Here is a 23,002-nt window from a genome sequence, read left to right on the forward strand (position 1 = left end):
CTCAAAGCTCATCTACATTTTTATGTGTTCAGATGAAACGGCCTATCTCTGTCTGAGGTTCTTTAATACGCAAACCAACATACACCCACTGGAAAACTTTGCGTCTGTCGGGCAGATCTGCTTTTTCTACCCAGCACTTCAGACAACGTGGAGTTAATCTGCACCATTTGTAACATCCTGGGTGATAAAACCCTGTTCCTGTGTGGCGACGCTGCATATTGTATTACTACTGTTGATGCCTCAGTTTCTCCATATAAAGCTGCTGGTGTGGCTCCCACCTGCTCCTCTAATGCCTGGTCAGCCACGCGTCCTGCCTCTCCATCTCTCTCTGTTAGATTGGAGAGGCATTCCCCTGCCACAACACATGCTTAAGCAATTATTCCACGCAGTCCCCTGGACAGAGAGGGAGAAAGAAGGGCCAGATAGAAAGCCAAGGAGAGGCAGAGAGAAAGTAATTTGAAGTGGAGTGATCGGGGGCAGCTGGCCAGGGATTTGCAGGGTTCTGGGAGAGAATGTGTAGAAGCTGAGCGCAACTCCCATAATCCTTTTCTAAAAGAGAGAAAGGAGAGACGGAGGGATTGAAAACAAAGAGAAGAGAAAGGGGGGCCACTAGAGCGAGGAACTAAAAGGACTGGGCTACAGTGACAACAGCCAAAAACAAACCGGCTATCAAAGCAACACACACATAAACACTGCACACTGACTCTGGACGCAAGCGGAATAACAAGTTAGGACGAACACACAGACTCACAAACAAGTGGAGCACATCAGACCCAACACAGCCTGTGTGACACTTTAATCAACTGTGGATCAATACTTTAATTACACTGTGATTTTTTTTTACTTCAGCCACTTTGCATCCCTGTGTGTGGACAGCTCGAGCTGGAATGGCACCTCTGGAGGGTTTAGGGTCAGATGAACAGAGGGCACAGGTGGGGTGTCACGGGCTATTTAAAGGGCAGTAAAAGGGCAGGTTACAACACTTCAAAACATTTGTGCCCCGGGCATGTTGGCAGGCGGCAGGAGCATCTGTGTCCCAGTGATGCTCTGTGGACTTTGAAATGATCAGTCTATAATATGATGTGATGACAACATTTTCATCCTGAAGTCTCAGCTGAGAGAAACACACACACGTGTCAGTCAATAAGCAGAATGTCAAAGTTCCTCTTGCACTGATTATATGTGTTGTTTCACTGTGAGATTGTTTACTATGAGCTGTTTATGTTTAACAATATAAAAGCCAAATAAGTTGAGTATTGTAGTGTTTTGTGCGCGCTCCCCAGCATGGGGTGGTGTGTTGCAGCTGGATGATAATGGGATGTTACAGATTAAGTTGCCTTGTGGTGACAGATAACAGGCAATACTTTTAAAACGATAAGGCTTTTACTGCCAACCATTAGAAAGCGCGGGCACTGTTTAATCTGTTTGTTGTTTATGTGTGTGTGTGAATCCAGTGTTTAAAGACTCTGTGGTGTAAAACAGCTGATTTGATCCAAAAACTAAACAACTGAAATCATGATAAAGACAGTCTAACTTTTAATAAACTTACCAAGTAGAAGACAGAAGATGTCGAGCGCTATTAGCAGCTTCTTCTTACTGTTGTCAACACCATTGTTGTTATTTAACGTAGAGGTTCCTCCGTTCCTTGTCTCTTGGGCCATTGCTTTCTCATACATGTACTTTTGCATTTGAGAACTCCCCGTTTCAGCTCCAAATCCCACACCACGCGGTAGGTAGGTGAAGAAAGTCTGTCAGGCTCTCAAGTCCTTAAAAGAAATGTCATGCAGTTCAGCAGGGAACAAACTCCCCGGCTCGCAGGTCTCGTGAAGTTTCAAATCTGCTGATGTCTCGTTAAAAAAGGTTAAAACATAAGTATTAAATGGTGAACGGACCCGCGCCACGGACTCAAGAAAGCAAAGTTGCCTGCGCTTGAAATGAATGGAAAGCCCGCTCCCCTTTATCGCTCTTGGTTCAAAGACTTGGAGTGAGTGAGAATTGCGCTGCGCATCGACAGCCGCTCTTGTTATATCAATCCTTCTTCTCCTCCTCCTCCCCCTGCTCTCTTCAAGTTCCCCCGGCAGCTTCAAGGCTCAGCCCTCTTCCCTCTTCTGCTAGCGGTGGGTAATCACCTCCATCCCTGCATGGAAAACTTTCTCAGACTGGTGACCAGGAGGAGGGCAGAGAGCCGCGCGGGGATGCAGCGCCCCCGGCGGTTACGCGAGGTACGACATGCGCACTGGAGTGATGGTGGTTTGGAGCGTTTCAGAATATGTTGTTATTGGAGACGGGACACAAAGACTGAAAACAGCCTTTTCACAAACACTGTGGCATCAATGAACTCAGACATCTGCCCTATCTGACTAAATGATGAGATGCCATTACTGTGCGCGTGCAATATTCACCTCATATCTGTCATACTACACATCATTGGACTTTGCTGCTGCTGCTTCTTGCACACTTGTTAGTTGCACTTATTTTTATATATTATAAATTATTATTTCAGAAATAATATTACTTATTCGCGTCTCTGTAAACATCCCATTACCTCATATTTCTTTTCTTTTTTCTTTTGTTCCTAACTGTAAAAAATGTTGATGAATAAAAAGTATTAAAAACTGCTTATTTTCTGTGCTTATATGATGTTATTGTTGAATATCTCTTATCTCTTACACTCGTGCTTTATTCTGTACGTAAATATGTGTTAAGTTTTTTTAGTTAGGATAATCTGTAGCTATTGTTTTTATATTTGTCTGCTGTTGCTTTTGCTTTATGTTTGCTTTTTAAATACATTTTCTGCACTGTTTTTCTTGCTTTTAGCTTTTGTTTTTAATGATCTATTGTTCCTTTAATGTTTTATCTTAACATATTTCCTTTGTAAAGCACATTGAATTGCCTTGTGTATGAATGGTGCTATATAAATAAAATTGCCTTGCCTTGCCTTTAGTAGTATGCACAACTTGAGGATGACAAATTTGCAGTTTCGTTGTTTGGATAATGACAACAAAATCTAAATCTGAATCTTGAGTGGGAATATTTGCCCTCTTTGCATCCTGAGAAGATATTTAAAGCAAATATTTCTAATATTACAGAAAAAATGGTAACAGTAGATGATATTTCATCAGTTCTATGAAAGATTTATATTAAAATATGATGAAAAAGTGAAAAAAATTCTCCTAAACAAGATGTTTATCCTTTTTGTGTATTTTGCAAATACGATAGTAAAACTCTCTCGATATATATTCTGTCAGTGTCCATATGAAGACTATTTAAAAGTTAATGATCCATCATTTTTATTTGCAAGGACATGTGTAGTGGGGACTTCTTTAACTTTTTCAGTTACTTTGTCTAGATTTTAAACATATTTATCAGTGGAAATTTCAATTTGATTAACTGGTATTTATGTGTATTTAAAGGCAAATGATTCAAAACCTCTTCTTTTTTTTTTTTTTACTTTGATAAGAAAACGTTCATGCACAAGCTCCACAAGTGCTTTCCAATCCCAGAGAGAGCTCAAATATTATATGCACAAGCAGCAGAAGCACTGTCAAGAGTGAGCCTTGATACTGATAAATTAAACTTACACTGCCATCTAGTGGTTAGAGCCATCAGTTTCACTCTTCAGGCCTATTTTTCACCAGTCCAGTCTGGTACACAAATTAAATTAAAAATTATCACCAATTTGACGCTGATGCAGCAGAGACGGGGCCAACAAAATAAGAGAAATATGACACTATGACATAACTGCAGGGATGGTGTACACAATGTGGGATGCACTTATTTGTGAGAGAACAGTGAAACTATCTCTGACCTAATGGAGCAGCTTGACAGCCCATATGGATAATGGATCCTTCTCAATGCTCTGATGGCCTCAGCTGTGGACTATAGATGCAAAACCAAAACAAACACGTTCCCCATTTTTCAGAGGGAGGGTGCTGTCTTTCAGAACAGTCTCACCAGGGACGTAACTACCTATTTAACACTGGGGGGACATGACCCTCAAGGGGGGGTCTGCAACAAACCTTTCCCCCAGGAGACATTTTTGGAAACTCAACAGCTGAACTGCCCATTTTAGAGCATTAATTCATTTTCTGTAACTGCTTATTCTATTGGGGGTTGTGGGTGGACTGGAGCCTATCCCAGCTGACATTGAGCAAGAGGCAGGGTTCACCCTGGACAGGTCACCAGACTATCACAGGGCTGACTTGGAATTGTGCAAATGTGCAGGAAAGCCCAATCAGTCTTCTTTCAGCATTGGCAGTATAAAAACAAAATCTGGGAGTGCAGCAAAATGCCACCTACCTACTTTTGTTTATACAGAATGCGCCTTTTTCGGGGCAATGGGGGGCGTGAGCAAGTAACAAAACGTGTAGCTCAGTGTGTGACGTAAACAGTGACGTGGGAGGGAAGCCGCGGCTGGTCAGTCCTTTGGCTTCCTTCTCTCATAAGTCGGCCCGTCCTTCACCGTCCCCGTCATCTGACGGTTAATGGCCTCTTTGTTTGCGAGGACAAGGAGGGCGCGCAATTCCTTGTCTCCCCAGTTGCTCATCTTTACAGCGTCTGTCAGGTTTGTGTTTCCCTCTTGCTACTAGCTGCTCGCTAATTCCTGCTATCAGCTGTTTCCTGTTTATCCACCACCAGTGGGTCGCACATGCTGCGTCATCAACAGCCCCTCCCGTTGCAGAAGGCGCCTCGGTCTGTTTAAACTAAAAGGGTTCTGCCAATATGTCTACCCTACGAGGCGGAAAATTGGGCACCTCTGATCAGCTCGGCAATCTGGCTCTGTGTGTCTAAACGCTCGCAGCTTGCCGGGAAAACGGCCCAACATTCACGGAAAATCTGGCAGCGTAAAAGGGGCTAAGTGTAAAGGGCTACCTACGGACAATTTAGAGTCACCAATTAACCTGCATGTCTTTGGACTGTGGGAGGAAGCCGGAGCACCTGGAGGAAACCCATGCTGACACAGGGAGAACATGCAAACTCCACACAAATATGCTACCCTAATCTGGGTTAGAACCATCTGACAACGGGCCTGGTTAGCACAGTTGTGCAGTGGTTAAAGGAAAAAGCAAGCAAGAAAGAAAATCTTATGTTGTGTTAATGTGAATTCTCGTGTCCTGTTCCTCATGCAAGTTTGAACACTAAAATATTTTGTATTGACCCGTGTCATACGAGCATGAAATCGCTGAATCGATGAATGAACGTGATGCGAATTGGTGACTTAAACTAAGATTTTTCAATAAACTATGACGTGAATTGCTTCATTTGCGCAGTTTATCATAATTCGCGTCATGCCCATAGTGTCCATCGCGCCTATCGCGACACCCTGCGGGAATTCGTGTCTAATCCCATCTTTACATTGGCCTAACGTGTGCCTGGAACACAGCATTAGATCAGGGGTTGGGGAAGTGTTGATAACTGAGAGCCATTTTAGGAAGCCAGCATATGATTGAACTTTTTTGCAACCTTTTTTGAAATGCATTCTTATGAAATGCTAACACTTAACTAATTAATAGTAATAAAGCCTGCATAACACTCTAAATACACACTAGCTTTCCATTTTTTAATAGGCCTATATCTGAAAATGAAAATGATATGTATTATAATTATTGCCTTTATAATATATAACAGAGCATTTTTTATTACTGAAAACATAACTACATTTGATGTGTTGCTCGTGGCTATTCCATTTTAATTAATATTCTATATATTGTAATTTGTGGGTGATTTAGACATGTGGAGAGTATTCATCAGCTAATTAACCAGGGTGCAAAACTCGACACACACACCGGTTCAGGTGGATACGCACACCCACAGGGTGGATGGCAGAAGTCGTTGGTTTCTAGGAGAGATAATCCCGGTTATACACACACTCGGTGCTTTACGTCAGACGCCAAATGGCCTCCAGGAGAGCATTTTTTGGCACTTACGTTTTTTTCCTCTGCTCCAGTATTTACAGTAAACCTGACAGTGCCCGTTTATCGGGGTCGAGTCTTCGCTGCTTCTCCCCGTCCTCGCTCGCAGGGAGACAAGTGCCCCGCCCCTCCGCGCGCTCCATAGGCAGGCAGGCAGCACACCCGCCGCACCGAGCGAACCCAGCCGTCGGTAACGGAGAAGATGGCAGAGCGGCAACAACAGAAACACGAAGGCAGGGTAAAGATCGGACACTACATCCTCGGCGACACGCTCGGAGTGGGGACATTCGGGAAAGTGAAGAGTTAAGTCACGCTTTTGTGTCACGCCGAGATTAAATGTGTGGATGTGTTTCAGTTGGAGTAATATTCAAGTAGTCGCCCACAGTCAATGGACTGTTGAAGTTGCCGGCGGCCGGTGAGCAGTTTGCGTAGCTGGGTGGGTTAACGCCGGCGACAGGAGCGATTTAAAGCGTAAATGTGCTCCGTGAATCCGCCAGCTTGAAAGTCAAATTCTTCCTCTGAAGCCCCTCTGACTGTAGCTGCTGTTATCAGCTATGGCAGGTGAATTACCTGGAGGACAACAGCTACAAGAAGATGCACAGTCATACTCACAATAGTGTCGCATTGTGTTAAAAAAAGAGGAGTTAGTGTGATGGTTTTGTCGCGGTAAAGGACGTGAGTGAGGCGCACAGCTTGTCCGAAACCCACCGTGTGAGCATATTGATATAACTGACATAATGTTTGTGAGCGGTTAAGCTAGTCCGGTGTTAACGTTAGCCCACCGCTGCTAGCTTGTGAAGTAAGTCGAGAAAACCTGTCACAGCGGTAAAGTTTTGCTCGAGAGGCCGTTCACAGGATATTATTTCAGTTTTCTTAGCTAGTTTTCGGACACTCTGCGTGACCTTGTGAGCTCTGAGTCCACGCTCACCCAGCCTGTGTCTTGTGTGCGCAGTTGGGGGGATGTGTTAGCTTAGCAGGGGGTGAACGCACCTCAAGGCAGGGCTGACGTCACATCTTTAATTCTTTATAATGGAGAGATTTTTTTTTCTCAGTAATGCATGCAGCCTGAGTTCACTTTGCTTTAACTGAATCAAATGTTACTAATGACATGTTTGTGTTAAGGTCATCTCTATGTGGGAGAAAGAGCAGTTCATGCACCTTTATATTGTTGTAGTCAAGCTGTTAATAGAGTTTGGCAGCAGCAGCAGCATCTTGGCTTGAGAGCCTAATAAGAAAGGCTTATAGCTCCAACACCCTGCACAATTAAAGATATGGAAAAAAGATGAAGGCTACAGTAGGCCGCTTAAAAATGCATTATAATAAAAGTTAACTGTTCTGTCTGTGCAACAGAGCTGCAACAATCACTTGGTAAATAGTCGATAGGAAGAAATTTTATTAACTATTTTAATAATGGATTGATCGCAGTCATTTTTCAAGCAGAAATGTCAAACAGTTTACAGTTCAAGCTTCATAAATTTGAGAATTTGCATCTTTTCTTTGTCATTTATGATTTAACTGAAGAGTCTTTAGGTTTTGGACAACATAAGGACTTTAGAGACGTCACTTGGGGCTCTGGGAAATTGTCACGAGCAATTTTCACAGTTAACTGACATTTTATAGATTGAGCGAAATAATTGGCTGATTAGTCGATAATGAAAATAACAGTTGCAACCCTACTAAATTAAATCTTAAAACTGCATTATAATAAAAATGTACTGTTCTGTTGAAGTCTGCTGTGCAATAGAGCTGCAACTTATCAGTTAGTTGATCGAAAGACGATTTATCGTCAAGTATTTTGATCATTACAGTCATTTTTCAAGCAGAAATGTCAAACATTCGCTGGTTTGAAATGATTATATTTGAGAATTTGCAGCTTTTCTTTGTCATTTATGATAGTACATGAAGAGTCTTTGGGTTTTGGACTGTTGCTTGGACACTTTAGAGACGTCACTTTGGGCTCTGGGAAATTGTCATGAGCAATTTTCGAAGTTAATTGACGTTTTATAGATTGAGCGATTGAATGTGAAAATAACCGGCAGATTAGTTGATAATGAAAATAATAGTCGCAGCCCTACTGTGCAGCAGCTTTCTAAATTAAATCTTAAAACTGCATCATAATAAAAAATACTGTTCTGTTGAAGTCTGCCGTGCAACTTATCAGTTAGTTGATCGAAAGATGATTTATGGCCAACTATTTTAATGACTGATTGATCGTTGCAGTCATTTTTCAAGCAGAAATGTTAAACAATTTCCAGTTCGAGCGTCTTAAATTTGATTATTTGCTGATTTTCTTTGTCATATATGACATTAACCGAAGAGTCTTTGGATTTTGGACTGTTGGTTGGACAAAAAGACATCACTTTGGGCTTTTGGAAATTGTGATGAGCATTTTTTACAATTTCATGACATTTTATCAGTTAAGCGATTAATAGTAAAAAATAATTGGCAGAATAGTCGATAATGAAAATAATATTTGCAGCCCTACTGTAAAACAACTTTCTAAATTAAGACTTAAAACTGCATTATAATAAAAATGTACTGCTCTGTTGAAGTCTGCTGTGCAGTAGAGCTGCAACAATTAGTTGATCAATCACTTAGTGGTCCGAAAGACAATTAATCACCAACTATTTTAATTATCAGTTGATTGTTGGAGACATTTTCCAAGCAAAAATGTCAAACATTTGCTGCTTTTCTTTGTCATATATGATCGTAAATGAAGAGTCTTTGGGTTTTAGACTGTTGCTTGGACAAAAGAAGCACTTTAGAGACGTCACTTTGGGAATTTGTGATGAGCATTTTTTACAGTTTCATGACATGTTGTTGACATGTAGTAAAAATAATTGGCAGGTTAATCCATAATGAAAATAATAGTTGCAGCCCTACTGTGTAGCAATTCTCTAAATTAAAACGTAACCCATTAGTGCCTCTGCCTCTCTTTGTTCCTCCATATTGTGCTTAACTGTCTTGTTTATGATGAGCTGCTCTGTGGTTTTACCATCTGTGTGCTGTATGTGCTTCATATCTGTATTCTTTTGTTTCCAGTTGGCGAGCATCAGTTGACGGGCCATAAAGTGGCTGTAAAGATCCTAAACAGACAGAAGATCCGCAGTCTCGATGTTGTTGGGAAGATCAAACGAGAGATCCAGAATCTCAAACTGTTCAGACACCCACACATTATCAAGCTGTAAGTAGAGAAAGACGACACATCCTTCTATCAGACTTTAAGACTCTGAGCGCCGACACAGGGAGATAACTGAGCTCTGTTAAATAAGTGGCTGTTGTAATGTGGGTATTTTGCTATGTTGTGTTCCCTCTGTGTTGTGGCATGCTTTGTGTGTTCCTGTTTGTTTACTACAGCTACAGCTGCGCTGTACTGAGCATGCCCACAGGGCTCCCAGGAGGTGGAGCACACAAACATTGGCAATGCACACGCACTTGTGGTTCGTTCAAATATCCAGATAAGATGATAGAAGTCGCTGTAGTTCCTGCATGACTAAATTCTTGTCCTCATTCAGGTATCTTAGCTTGTCATGGGTTATTTATCTGACCTTGTGTCCCATCTTTCTCCTTCTCCTTGTCAGTCCATGTCTCTCTCAACAATCTCTGTGTTATTTTTAGGTTAGGGTTAGTCCACTGTCGCACTGTAAGCTATGGCAGATATGTGAGCTCTTAGGTCAGAAGCTCAAGTGCTGTTGAACACTCTGTCACTGCCATATACATTCAGAAACATGCATATATTTTAGGCACATACACATCCTGTTTGCACTGTTGCAGATTGCTCCAGGACTGTGGACAGAGCAGAGCAGACTCTGGATACATCTGCAGCGTTTGTAAAACCAGCATGAACTGAAATGAATTAGAATAAATGTCCTAACATTTCCCTCAAGTGCTCTCGCTGTTTAGATTTCGCAGAATCTGTATGTGTGATTTTGTTGGTGTTTATTTCTCCCACGGTGCCGGCCGAGTTGTGCAACACCCGACTCGACAGGAATATAGTAGATTGTGATGAAGCACAGAATCTCACAAAAGCAACCATTCATGAGACTGGGCCTGCATCTTAATATACCTGACCTTTAGGAAAGTAATGCCTACACTCAGCAGCCATACATCACAGCGCGGCCTCACCTATCTGTGTGTGTGTTTCTGTATATTAGTTCCGTGCAGTTTTGAAGTAAATACATTTATTTTAGAGATTGAGACAAAAGCCTTTTGGTATGTTTACAGTTATATTAACATTTAGGGACATAATGTAAGGGAGTTAATTAATGTCCAGCAAGTTCATGTGAACAGAGACATGTTTGTGTTTCAGGTACCAGGTGATAAGTACACCAACAGATTTCTTCATGGTCATGGAGTATGTGTCTGGAGGTGAGCTGTTTGACTACATCTGCAAACATGGACGGGTAAGACATTTCATCTGTTAACTGACTAGTATTATTAACCTCATAGTCAGTATTTGCATTGCTAAGCAGTGTCTGAGGTGGTGAGTGACTTATAGATATTGGCACCACTGACTAGGGATGCACCGAATATTCGGTAACCGAATATATTTGGCCGAATATTGCAAATAAACATGCATTCAGTATTCGGTGGAATAAGTGAAAAGCAAGGCCGAATAATAGCGGTTTTTGTTTTGATAACGCAATCAAACAGCATGCAGTGACGGACGGAGTAAAATGTCAGCAGTGTGGCGTTGTTTTACTCCGTCCGTCACCGCACTCGCATTTGCGACTAAAAATAGTATTGTGCAAGCAAAATAAATCATTCAGCACGCTGTGTGAGTACAGATTTCAACCAGCAGCAGAAATGAAATGGCGAATCCCGCCGGTTGTGGATTGAACGGGGGTCACACACACAGACAGGAATACATATTCCTGTCAAATACGGCGGCGCATGATAACGGCTTACCGGCAACGGAGAAGTCCGGCTCCAGGTGAATAACTCGTTGTCATGACTGCCCAAAAGTACCTGGACAGCCGAGCCATGGCGGCACACAGGTATGTGGCGTATCAGAGGAGAAACGAGCCATTCACATTACTCTTTGTGGCAGGTAACGGTCCACAAACCTCACCACACTTTAAGGACTGTTCTTTACTTATGAAGGGACTGTCAGGGGAGGAGGGTGGCTGGTTGAGTTTTATTTTATTTATTTATTTTATTTTGATCCCCCCTATGTTAATCACTTATTGATGCTGTTTTTGAAGTATGAATAAGGCAATAAGTAATTTATTCCATGGAAATATCATTGATGTATTATAGAAAAGTGATTTATCTTTTTATAAATGACAAAAGGCACATCTGCCTCATTTTTGCTGTGGTATCCTGATACTACTCAGAACCGTGATACTTTCACTGGTATCGTACTGTGGGTCCCAATTTTGGTACCGTGACAACACTAATCTGGAGGGGGTTCATCTGCAAAAACTAATGAAAAACTAAACAACGGCATTCGGTACTCGGTATTGGGCCAAGCGTTTAATTTTATTCGGCTTCGGCCACAAATTTTCATTTCGGTGCATCCCTACCACTGACCCTGTGAATGTTACAGCTCAGCCGAGGAGGACGCCATTAATGTTTACAGCTTGCGCTTTCATAAGCACGAGCCTTTTGTCCATGAGTAGATGCATGCCTCCTTCTGTGCAGTTTTGTATATTGTATATTATAGTTTTGTATATTCGCATTTAAAAAAATTTTTTGCAGTCCACAAATCATGTTTATGTTTTGAATTTGTGTTTTGGCCTGTTGCGCCACCCACCACCGTCTACCAGTCACACAGTCAGTAGAAATTGTCATTTGGTATGAGTTATAGATAATGAGACATTAAAGTTTGTTGGGCAACAGTGTTCCCACACACCATCACTGCTTCACCTTTCTAACTGAGAGTCGTCAGTGATAATTTTAATGCCCCATTTACACACCTTTAAATGTTCACTTCCATGTTCAAAACACTGAGCTGTTACTGACAGCTATGGAGAGATGACCTCCTCTGGGGTCTTTATTTTTAATAGAATAATCCTACTTGAGCTTCACCTGGGTCCTGAGCCACACCAACCCAACACAGAACATGATACATTTGTTCTAAACAAGACACCACATAACTTCCTTATCCTTCCACACAATCACAGAAACACTCAGAGCAGCCACAGTCTAATCATGTCTGTTTATATTGTGTGTTTCAGGTGGAGGACACTGAAGCCCGCCGCCTTTTCCAGCAGATTATCTCAGCTGTGGACTACTGCCACAGGCACATGGTGGTCCACAGAGACCTCAAACCTGAGAACGTCCTGCTGGATGCCAGCAAGAACGCCAAGATAGCTGACTTTGGTAAGATCCCAGACAACAGAGTTACAGGAAGAGGGAGAGGCTGAAGGATTGTTAGGGAATTTAAGAAAAGAGAAGGCACAACAGAAAATGTTCACGGAGGGAATGAGAAAGACAGAGAGGCAGAGTCTATGGCAGAGCTGAGTGGAATTGACAAGTAATTTGAATTGTTGATTAGAGGCAACATTTGTTGCAGAGTCATAGTACAAAGCATAATTAGACTCTTAATTATATACTTAAAGAAAAGTGTGAAATCACTATCATGCACCTGTTGACCTCATTATTAAATACATCTCTCACTGAGTACAGTTTCTTAACAGTTGGGGCATAATTGTTCCAGCTGATTGGAGACTGTGCCTGATGCAATACGAACACGAAAAAGAGAAATATTCTCACAAACACACAAAGACCCTTGTGCGCAGCAGGGTGTGTGGGGTGGAGAGAGGTCCCCCTAGCAACGGCCAGGTTTCATATCATGTCTGGCAGGAAGCCTTGAGGCCCAGTGTCATCTGATAGGGAAGGAATCGTGGGGGTGCGTCAGGGTTGTGCAGCAGCAGGAGTGTTTTGGCTGAGAGCAACAAACACCAGTGAGCAGTGAAAGAGTCTTAAAGGAACAGGGATAAAAGATAAAGTTAAGGTCAGCACATCGCAGAGCATGTGGTGTTTAGCGTGTGGCCCAGGCAGGCTGGGAGAAGCTCATCCAATTAGATGAGCTTTGTGTTTAGAGCTTAGAGTCTTGGTGGGTAAATAAGGATAGAGATATCTGCGACGTCCACAGTGTATAACTCACCCTCTCTGTGGTGGGCCATGTGCAATTAAACCATAGGATCAATAACAGTAATATAATAACAGAGGATCGTTTTGTTAAACTGTGTCACTGTCAGAGTGAAGACTGAAGGATGTCTTGCATTTATCAACAGGTTTGTCAAACATGATGTCAGATGGGGAGTTCCTACGGACAAGCTGTGGCTCGCCCAACTATGCTGCTCCAGAGGTCATCTCAGGAAGGTGTGTGATCACATCACATGTACGATCACGGCTATAAGATTAATCACAATTATTTACGTCTGGAGGACAGTTACTTAATCAGCATTATTTATATGGCTTTAGGAACAATGTAGTTTAGGACTAAAACAGTGTTTTAAAACATAAACACGAGGGTTTTAGCACCGCCTCCATCCACAGTAACACACATGACAATAGGAAAGGAGTACCCACATCATAAAAGGTTATGTAGACCTAGCTGTAATGTTTTGGCTCAACACATCGTGACTGATAAGACCCAACTGGGATGTGAACATGGTCATTGCGTGTCATTGTTTTTATTGGTCACCGTGACCGCTCATCCAGACTAAAATGCAACAGGCTTTTTTCCAACTAAAATTGTTTCAGCAGGGTTTTCAAAGGTCTCTGTTGCAAAAGCTCCAAAGTGCCGCAGCAGTGTGGAAGCTCAGCGTGAACGTAGCAGTAGTTATTTGTTTTAAAACAAAAACGTATTAGTGTGAATGTAGCCTTAAACACTGCCTGAAGCCCGACCTGACAGAAAACAACTCTTAGTTGCCCTGTGGAGATCTCTCGTAAACAAACAAAAAAGCTGTTTACATTCACTGTTCCACACCCAAGCGCACCTTGTGTATGCGTATGGTTTAACAAATATGTTAAAATGCATGTACTTCTTCATAAACAGTTGCAAAGTAAATTTTAAATCGTGGATTACTTGCCTGGAATTTTCTTCTTCACTGCCTTTGGTGACGCATTGCTGCATTTCTTAGCGCACTACCGGCACCTGTAAAGCAGTGGAAACACTATACAACCAATTGTGTCGCCCATGGGTGTGCATTTTGTCTTCACAAAAGCTACAAATGACACTTAAACAAAATCTGTATTTATTAAAGGAGCTATATGTAAGAAATCTAAAGCAAATAGTCGTAAAATCCTCCTAATATGTCACAGAGACTAAGGAATAATGTTCATATAACATACTGATCTCACCAACAACAATAGTACAGCCAGAATATTCGCATTTAAAAAATTTTTTTGCAGTCTGCAAATCATGTTTATGTTTTGAATTTGTGTTTTGGCCTGTTGCGCCACCCACCGCCATCTACCAGTCACACAGTCAGTAGAGTCTCAGCATCAGTTACAGTTACGACTGAGCTACAGCAGCACGGCAAGCAGCATTAGCAGTGTCCCAGTACATAGCATTAGCAGCCGGCTCCTCCTCAGCTGTATCCCGGCAGCAGCGTTAGCAGCAGAGAAGCCGGACTTGCTCCAACGGTCCGCTGGAAAACCGAAGATCAAGGACGCGGCAACGCGGCCCTGCCACGGCAGCCACCCGTGGGCAAACAAATCAGTCTCCAGTGAATCAGTCGGTATGAGGCTTTTGGTTCAGGACATATTACAAACCGAACAATTCTTTAAACTAATCCTGTTATAATTTAAAAATAAAATGTACAGCTATGTTACAAAACATAATGTTCTCAGTGCCACTGCGCTCAACAAGGCAGGCCAAACGACATGGCGACAGGCAATTTGCTTTCTGCCCCTCCAGACCAGAAAAAACGTTCCCCTGATAACCTACAGGTCTGGCGTTGGGAGCCACATCAGTAGGTTACATCAGTGCAGAATACTTCAAACATGTCAACTCATTTATGCCGACTTCACCAGTGTGCCAGTCGGGGTAACGAGACGAAAACAAGGGGCAGCACAAACACTACATGCTAATGTATCCCTGCAGCATTATGATTTTAGTTTTTATACATTTAAATTAAACAAAAGACAACAAGGATATTTTTTTTTCCCTTTCGTTTCAGAAACAGAACTGTTTATTTGTTCCTATTTGTTTATAACTACTGTATGACATTTAATATTTTTAAGGAGCTTTTTTGTTTTATATGCTGCTGAGAAGACACCCCAGAGGACGGGTCACTCAGGTGTAGCTCCGTCAAGGTTCAAAGTAAAAAAACATCAGGCTTTATGATGATAGTTTTTAAAGAAACTAAGTAAATTTCTGCTTTTTTGCTGTAACAAAAACATACCAAACCGTGACATCACTGCGTATCGAACTGAACAGTGAATTTAGTGAACCCTTACACCCCTAGTATTTATATATTAAAGCTATATGATAGCACTTAAAAGTTAAGAAAGTGCTATCTGCTTTTCCAGTGGACCCACAAGAGTGACACATTGTTTATGGATCTTCTTCTTTGTTATGTGTCACATCTTCTCATCACTCTGTCAGACTCTATGCAGGCCCAGAGGTGGACATCTGGAGCTGCGGCGTGATCCTGTACGCCCTGCTTTGCGGCACTCTGCCCTTTGACGATGAGCACGTCCCCACGCTGTTCAAGAAGATCAGAGGAGGCGTCTTCTACATCCCTGAGTACCTGACTCGCTCTGTGGCCTCGCTGCTCATGCTCATGCTGCAGGTGGATCCTCTGAAGAGAGCCACCATCAAAGACATCAGGTGCTCACACTACTCTGTTCACTTTGGCATTAATTATTACCAGCCTCACTCGATATAGGTTTGTGTTTGTAGTTAAGAGTGATGATTTTGAGTGGTTATCCTCTCCTCTGTCAGGGAACATGAGTGGTTTAAGCAGGACCTGCCAGGCTACCTGTTCCCCGAGGACCCCTCGTATGATGCTACAGTCCTGGATGAAGAGGCTGTCAGGGAAGTGTGCGAGAAGTTTGAATGCACTGAGTCTGAGGTTGTGTCCAGCCTTTACAGCGGGGACCCACAGGTACACAAGACTCATTCATGAGTGGAGTCGTTGTAGGTTTCAGTAATCTCAAGGTCTGTCCTTAGCTTTAACTCGTTATCTCAGTGGTGTTCAACTGACTCTCCATCCTCCCTCTGTTCATGCAGGATCAGCTTGCAGTAGCTTATCACCTCATAATAGACAACCGACGCATCATGACCCAGGCCAGCGAGTTCTACTTGGCCTCCAGTCCTCCCCAGGGCTCCTTCATAGAGGAGGGCATGCCGCTGCCCCCCGGGATCAAACCCCACCCAGAGAGGATGCCTCCGCTGCTGGCTGACAGCCCCAAGTCTCGTTGTCCTCTGGATGCTCTCAACACCACTCGGCCCAAACCGCTAGCAGTGAAGAAGGCCAAGTGGCACCTCGGTATCAGGAGCCAGAGCAGACCCTATGACATCATGGCTGAAGTGTACAGGGCCATGAGACAGCTCAGCTTCGACTGGAAGGTAATGGATATGTCTTACACGTATAAATACAGAACATACAAAGGTCTGCGTACAAACGAGACAGTCTGTTATTCTGTGCTATAGGTGGTGAACCCGTACCACCTGCGAGTGAGGAGGAAGAATCCAGTGACGGGAAACCTGGTGAAAATGAGCCTGCAGCTGTATCAGGTGGACAACAGATCCTACCTCCTCGACTTCAAGAGCATCGATGGTTGGTGATATCCCAAACTGTTTTTGATTTACACTGTACATGGCTTCACCTGCAGTTCAGTTGTCTGTCCCTGTTTCGTGGATCTAAAATCTTGAGTTGCTGGAGTTGGAACAGCTGAGGTGGTGTTGATGCAAATCAGGCAGCAGAGTGCACTTTGGGCACTTGTCCCAGCATAAATGCATTTGAGCCTGTACAGGTCACCTCTTTGAAATGCAAGCGCATCAGTCACTTCATATCTTTCATGTGTATTTAGTTGTGTCTTTTACCCACAATTTCAGATTTGACATTGATTTAAATATATTTTTAAATACACATGTGCTGTACATAGCCATGTGCTTTTCTACATGCAACTGTTTGTCTTTATCACACAGATTTGAAGTTACATGATGTCAGTGATCAGAAGTACAAATGGCACACATGGCACTGCTTTTTGAAAAAATAATTTTCTGCGTTTAATTTACTTGAATTTATATTAAAGCTAAAGTGTGGAGCTTTTGTCTCCACCCTCTGGCAGTGAGAGTAATTACACTCATGATGTATGCCTGCAGGTGATCTCGCCCCATCTCCTCTGCCCCCAGGAGCGCTCTCTCAAAGTCTGACTTTAATCCTTTCTCTAAATGGCAGGTTTCTTTTTTTATCTGCAGCATCCACTCCAGAAACCTTTCTTTGATGCTTCTTAGGATTTTCCCCCCATACTCCTATCTGCTGCTCTGTTGCTATGCTCTCTTCCCACTTCCTGCTCCCTTGAGTTCTGGTTAATTGACGAAAATTGCATAATTTCCAGCGCACCAGTGCGAGAAAGTGACCACAGACACAACAACTCTGGTATACTGCGAGATACAGAGAGCTTTCCCTGGCGGTGATCATCTCAATCAGCACTGTGTGAACTTGTTTGGTTCATTCATTTGCAAACGTCCCACACTCCAGCTTTAACATAACTGTAACTGGTTAGAATTGATGCTGAATTCAGTAGATGGATTTATAAGTGCATGTGGGGAAAGACTAGATAAAAACTCAAACACATAATTCAAATTTATTTTGGTTATGGCATGATTCTCATACAGTAATTAGCCTACATTCACGTCATGAACTGCTCCTCTGTTAAATGCTGACACTACTATCCTCTGTTCATGTGACCCCCAGATGACATCATCGAGGCAGTTGGCTTTAAATCGGGCTCGTCCACTCCTCAGAGATCAGGCTCCACAGCCGGACTCCACAGACCCAGACTGAGCATCGACTCAGCGAGCCCCGCGATTGATCTGCCCCAGCTCAGCTCCTCTCTCCCGGGGTCCCTGTCCGGTAGCAACCCTCTACTCACCCCCCGTCAGGGATCACACACCATGGACTTCTTTGAAATGTGTGCCAGCCTCATCACTACGCTGGCACGCTGAGATGTATCTGTAACCTTGATGTCAGTGGGGTTTTTAAGCCAATTGCTGATCCGGGACGTCGGGGAGTGTAGATGTTAGGAGTGACTTCCTCTCTCTGTCTCCTCTCCATCTCCGTTCCAGCTGTATTGGCCTGGAAGGGTGAATGGAAGTGTAAAAAGCAAAGCCTGTCACTTCAGATTAGGGAGACACAGAGAGGAATCCTTTCTCAGAGAGGCAGATTAATAGCCTTTTTTTTTTTTCTTTTCGTATTTTGACACAGTCCTTAGATCAGAGTCTCAGAGTTTAAACATGCAGCCACAGCTTATGACAACTGATCCTGGGACTGGAATCTGTGACATATTGAAGGCCATAGGCAATAGGTCACAGCACGCAGTCGTGTCGGAGTCAGGAAAGGTCAAGTCCACTGTCACTCCTCCCACAATTACCTTCAATCTATATCAACTGCTGAAACGTCATCGCCTACCATAACACTAAATGGCGGGAAAGCCTGCTGAGTTTTCCCCAAACACTGATCGGAGGTCAGTTTTGCTTCTCGTCTTATATTTTGATGAAGGTTGTTAAAATTGACATAAAATCTGTGTCTGAGGGAACGTTAGCACATGTAAAATTTATTTTCAGGTTTTATATTCTATGGTTTGTAAAGAAACTTTTGTTATCCATGTATATTATATTTATATTACATAGCTGAAAAGGTTGACAAGGGTATACCAAATAACAGACTTTATACTCCATAAAGAAGATGATTATTATTTAGATATCAGATCCATATTTATTTTTGAGAGATTGTTTTTTAGGCGCTGTAGTTATATTATTTAAGCACTGCATCGACGTAGAGTTTTATCCTGATTTTGAATAGATTGTAGAAGATTAATGAACCTAGAGAGGCAGCGGGATAGTCGGGCGATAATACTCTGCATGGTGCCGACTGTGTCCTGCATTTAGTGATGAAGCACAGATACACACCATCTAACATGAGTTTTCACAGCCACCGTATTACCTGACTTCTCACATAGCTATGGTCGGTCTCTGTGTTTTTCAAAGATGCCGTTCATACCGTACATCTGCTGTTTCTTTCCCCACACAACCATCATTTTATACATTCAGTAACTGTCATAAATATGCAACAACACACACAGACTCCTCTACACTTCAGTTTAGCCCTTAACAAATGACAAGTTGAGCAACTGCTAATATGCTGCTCAGCCATGCATGCACAGAATGTAATTTAAAAAGCGCGAGCAGGCCGGAGATATCAGGAGGACAGACATGGCAGGCAGTCACATACGCAGTAAGCTGAAAAAGACAGACGCCATGTGCTGTTTGTAATGAAGAGTGTAGCAATTTTTAGGGCTACAATTATTAACTATCTTCTTTTTTTTTTTTTTTTTTTGACTTAAAGGTCCAGTGTGCAGGATTTAGGGGGGGTCATCATTTTCTTTAGTGTATAATCACCTTAAAATAAGAGTTGTCGTGTTTTTGTTACCTTCGAATGAGATGTCTATATCTACATAGGGTGCATGTCCTTGTCTAAGGAGATGGCAAAGTTTCTACAGTAGCGCAAAATGGACAAACCAAACACTGGCTCCAGACGGGGCCGTTCACGTTTTCGCATCAGCCACCATAGTTTGCAGCCTCTCCCCGATAAGCATGTCAGAAAAATACATTTTTGTAAATGTAAAACTGCATTATTCAGTGATGTAACTGGTTTAAATCACCAGGTCCATTTGTTTTGGAGAGGAAGAGACCCCTATGGTTAATTTAGCTCCTGGTAAAAACCTGAACTCCTGGATCTTTAGTTATCAGACCTCCGACATGAAGCTGCTTTATACACTGTTTTTACCGGTTTAACTCACTGGGTCTGTTTGTTCTGGAGAGGAGGAGACTCCTGCAGATAATTTGGTTCATGGTAAAAACCTCCTGTACATCTGGATCAGAAATCAGATGAGCATACATAAGGTTATCAGGTAAGCAGATATTAGCAGGTACAGCTGCAATGTGCCAAACAGCGTAGGAGAAACTGCTTTGTTTAGTGTTTTTAATCACCTAGTCTGTTTGTTTTAGAGAGGAAGAGACCTCTGCAGATAATCCAGCCACCTGAACAGCCAAAAGTGAAGGAATTGTAACTGGGATTGTTTCAGCTGGTTTCAATGGGTATTCCTCACTGCTAAATCCCCCTGAATCTTACACACTGTTCCTTTAAGCCTTTTAAAATGAGAAAAATGTGCATCAGAATTTAGAGCCTAATCTGAGGTCTTGAATCAGAGCATATGTTAGTATTTACTTGATAAATTGCTCCAATAGTCGATCAGTTTTCAAAATTGCTACCAATCATATTAGCAGAGTTAAACTTCATTAGCCCTGAGTCTGTGTATGTGGACAGATAATGAGGTGATGATGATAATCAATGAGAGGAAGATGACAAATCCATGCGAGGTGGTGTGTATCTGCTGCAGGACAGTATAAGCCACAGAAACCTTTCTCCAGTTGCCTTAAAGAATGCAACACAGTAACTGTGCATATGTTTATGGAGAGTGTGTGTATGAGCCAGTGTGTGTAGTGGAGATGGGTAGAGTGTGTCACATGATGTCATGTTTTTCTTACTGACTTTGTTCGGAGGATCTCTGCAATGCTTTGGGAGATTGGTTCAGTTGGTAGAAAGTGACAAAGGGACATGATGTTTGGTGTTTGTGTTTCGTCATCGTCTGTTGAGTCTGCGTTTTAAAACTCGTGTGGATTTACTGTTTTATTGCCTCACACTAAACTTCACCGTGTCTGTTGTTTCTGCTCCTTTGTTTCAATGGTGTTATTTCTTATGTAAATGTTGAGCATTGTCCTGACAGATCAGACCATAGCTGAGTTTAGTGTTGTGTTGTCATGGAATATTTTTTCAAAATCAGTGTGAAAGTGAAAAGTGAAAGCTGGTGCTGCAGTGTAGCTATGATTAACTAATCAGCTGTCAACCATTAAATTAATCACTGACTCATTTAAAGGGGCAATAAGCGAAATTCATCATTTCTAGATTGAAGGAATTAAAAAATTGCTATGTGAAGAACTAGAGGTGTAATTTGATCTGGAGTGTAGCATGACCTCACACAGCCTCTCTCTGTGTTGATCTCCAACCCATTGTTTACAAGCCGGTCTGGCTGCGCGTTCATGTACGTTCATGTGAATCCGGAACGTTAGCGTGGCAGCTGACTAGTGCTAATGCTAACAGGAAAGCAGGGAAATAGCTAAACACAGCAGAGACCGAGAGTGAGTGAAAGACATTGCTAACTGCTAAACTAAGTTGGCTGTTTAGGTTTTATTTCCTCGCCCCTGTGGCGAGTGAATCTGCCTGTAGTGAAACCAAGGCTAACCGGTGCTTCCTCCTCAGACTCCACTTCACTCAGCTACTAACACACCCAGTTAGCCTCCGCTAGCTTCCCAGCTAGTGGCTCTCCGTTTGGATCCAGCTGGAGCACCGAGCCCTGGTTTGTTATTCAGGTTAATGTAGGAAGAAGCAGCGGGTTTATCGGGCAGCTGAGTGAAGCGGAGCCTGCGGAAGAAACACCGGGACCGTCTGGATGTGATAGTCCGAGATGCTGTGGTGCTTGCCGGCACAGACGAGGCGAGTGGGGGGTGGGGGTGCACTCCTTTATGACAGTAAACTGAATATCTTTTGGTTGTGGATAAAACAAGACATTTGAACGCATCATTATGGCCTTAGGGAAACACTGATGGACATTTTTCACCATTTTCTGACATTTTATAGACCGAACAAACAACTAATTGATAATGTACAGATTGATCGACAATAAAAATAACTAATAAATAATATATAAAAAAATTAGTTGCAGTTGCAGATCCTCCTGTCCGTCTCTCTCTGGGTTTGTTCTTGGTTTTTAAAGCAGCGTTATTTTGATGGAGAGTGCTGGACTGTTGCCTTTCTACTGTTTTTGATAAAACAGGTTGGAGGGATAGTACGAACTCTGCTTTACACTGATGTCATGAATAGGAAACCCCAAAATGGCCAATTCATTGTGTTCATTCTCGTTATTTTCACAGGTTTGGGGCAAGTGATTGGCAAAAGGGCAAAATGAATGTTATTTTTCGTTTTATATAGTTGGTATAACGTAAGAATAATAGGATAATATTTCAGAATATTGGGGAGAATTTGGCCATGTTGGAGGTTTGCACACATCACTCTCAACTATGAGTGTTCAGTTAGTTAGTGTTAACCTAGTACTTTGTTGGACCTACAATAATTTGACGTAGTTTGGTTCTCTACTTGTTGTGAGTCATCATCGTCTGCATCGAGTCAGTAGTTTTTGCCTTATGAGAGAATTGTGAAGGCTTCTGGTTGAACAGTGAAAGCCACATTCTTTGTTACTCTGCTGAAACCCTTTATTACATGTATGTTCTGTTAACGTGTCTTGTGTCGGGTTGCCTTCGCTGTCTGTGACGCCACATACACCACTGACTGAATATACCTTGACGTCAGGGAGAAACTGTGCTTCCTGCCGCGAGACACGTGCCACTGCACACGCAGTCCTGTAAACACTAATCTCTGTTCTTCAGTCAAACCTCTATATTACACTCTGTTGCTGTGTCTTAAATGACCTGTCCTGTGGATAGTGAGCTGCGTTGGTCACATCAGGATCACATCTGGCCCATTGTGCATCCATCCCTGATTCTGCTGCTCGTAACAACAGTATGACATGTCGATCAATGGAGCGCACTATCTGGGAGAGGTCATGGGTTGTATTTAAAAACTCCCAATATAACCAGTATTTACTGTCAGATGTAGTACTGTACCATTACACCTGTATGCAACTACCAGTGGCATGTTAGTCATGTAAACTCTAATTTGTGTTTAGAGCTGGGAAACATGCCGGGGGCCTAATCAAATACAGACTTTAACGTGTTGTACCAAAGTGAGTATTTGCAACAGCAAGGCTGTTTATCTGTGGAGGGGTTC

General features: G+C 42.5%; 2 protein-coding genes across 5 annotated transcripts in view; one reads left to right on the forward strand and one right to left on the reverse strand.

Annotated features, from left to right (window-relative positions):
* The window catches only part of plpp3 (phospholipid phosphatase 3), a 38,679-nt gene extending 36,529 nt beyond the window's left edge, over positions 1-2,150 (reverse strand). The window contains exon 1 of one of the 2 annotated variants that reach the window (XM_049588214.1): positions 1,550-2,150. In XM_049588214.1, the coding sequence (XP_049444171.1) occupies positions 1,550-1,688 (139 nt within the window). In that variant the 5' untranslated portion in view covers positions 1,689-2,150. The remainder of the gene's footprint in view (positions 1-1,549) is intronic. The other variant, XM_049588213.1, reaches the window with a different exon arrangement.
* prkaa2 (protein kinase, AMP-activated, alpha 2 catalytic subunit) overlaps positions 1-20,822 on the forward strand; it is a 194,377-nt gene extending 173,555 nt beyond the window's left edge. The window contains exons 1-10 of one of the 3 annotated variants that reach the window (XM_049588173.1): positions 5,974-6,214; positions 8,955-9,096; positions 10,222-10,315; positions 12,092-12,236; positions 13,154-13,241; positions 15,475-15,699; positions 15,814-15,976; positions 16,102-16,440; positions 16,525-16,651; positions 17,795-20,822. In XM_049588173.1, the coding sequence (XP_049444130.1) occupies positions 6,115-6,214; positions 8,955-9,096; positions 10,222-10,315; positions 12,092-12,236; positions 13,154-13,241; positions 15,475-15,699; positions 15,814-15,976; positions 16,102-16,440; positions 16,525-16,651; positions 17,795-18,045 (1,674 nt within the window). In that variant the 5' untranslated portion in view covers positions 5,974-6,114 and the 3' untranslated portion in view covers positions 18,046-20,822. Of the gene's footprint in view, positions 1-5,973; positions 6,215-6,451; positions 6,624-8,954; positions 9,097-10,221; positions 10,316-12,091; positions 12,237-13,153; positions 13,242-15,474; positions 15,700-15,813; positions 15,977-16,101; positions 16,441-16,524; positions 16,652-17,794 lie in introns of those variants that run through there. The other 2 variants (XM_049588174.1, XM_049588175.1) reach the window with 2 other exon arrangements.
* The last annotated feature ends 2,180 nt before the right edge of the window (positions 20,823-23,002 follow it).

Source organism: Epinephelus fuscoguttatus, linkage group LG10 (assembly GCF_011397635.1).
Source record: "Epinephelus fuscoguttatus linkage group LG10, E.fuscoguttatus.final_Chr_v1".
Lineage (NCBI taxonomy): Eukaryota > Metazoa > Chordata > Actinopteri > Perciformes > Serranidae > Epinephelus > Epinephelus fuscoguttatus.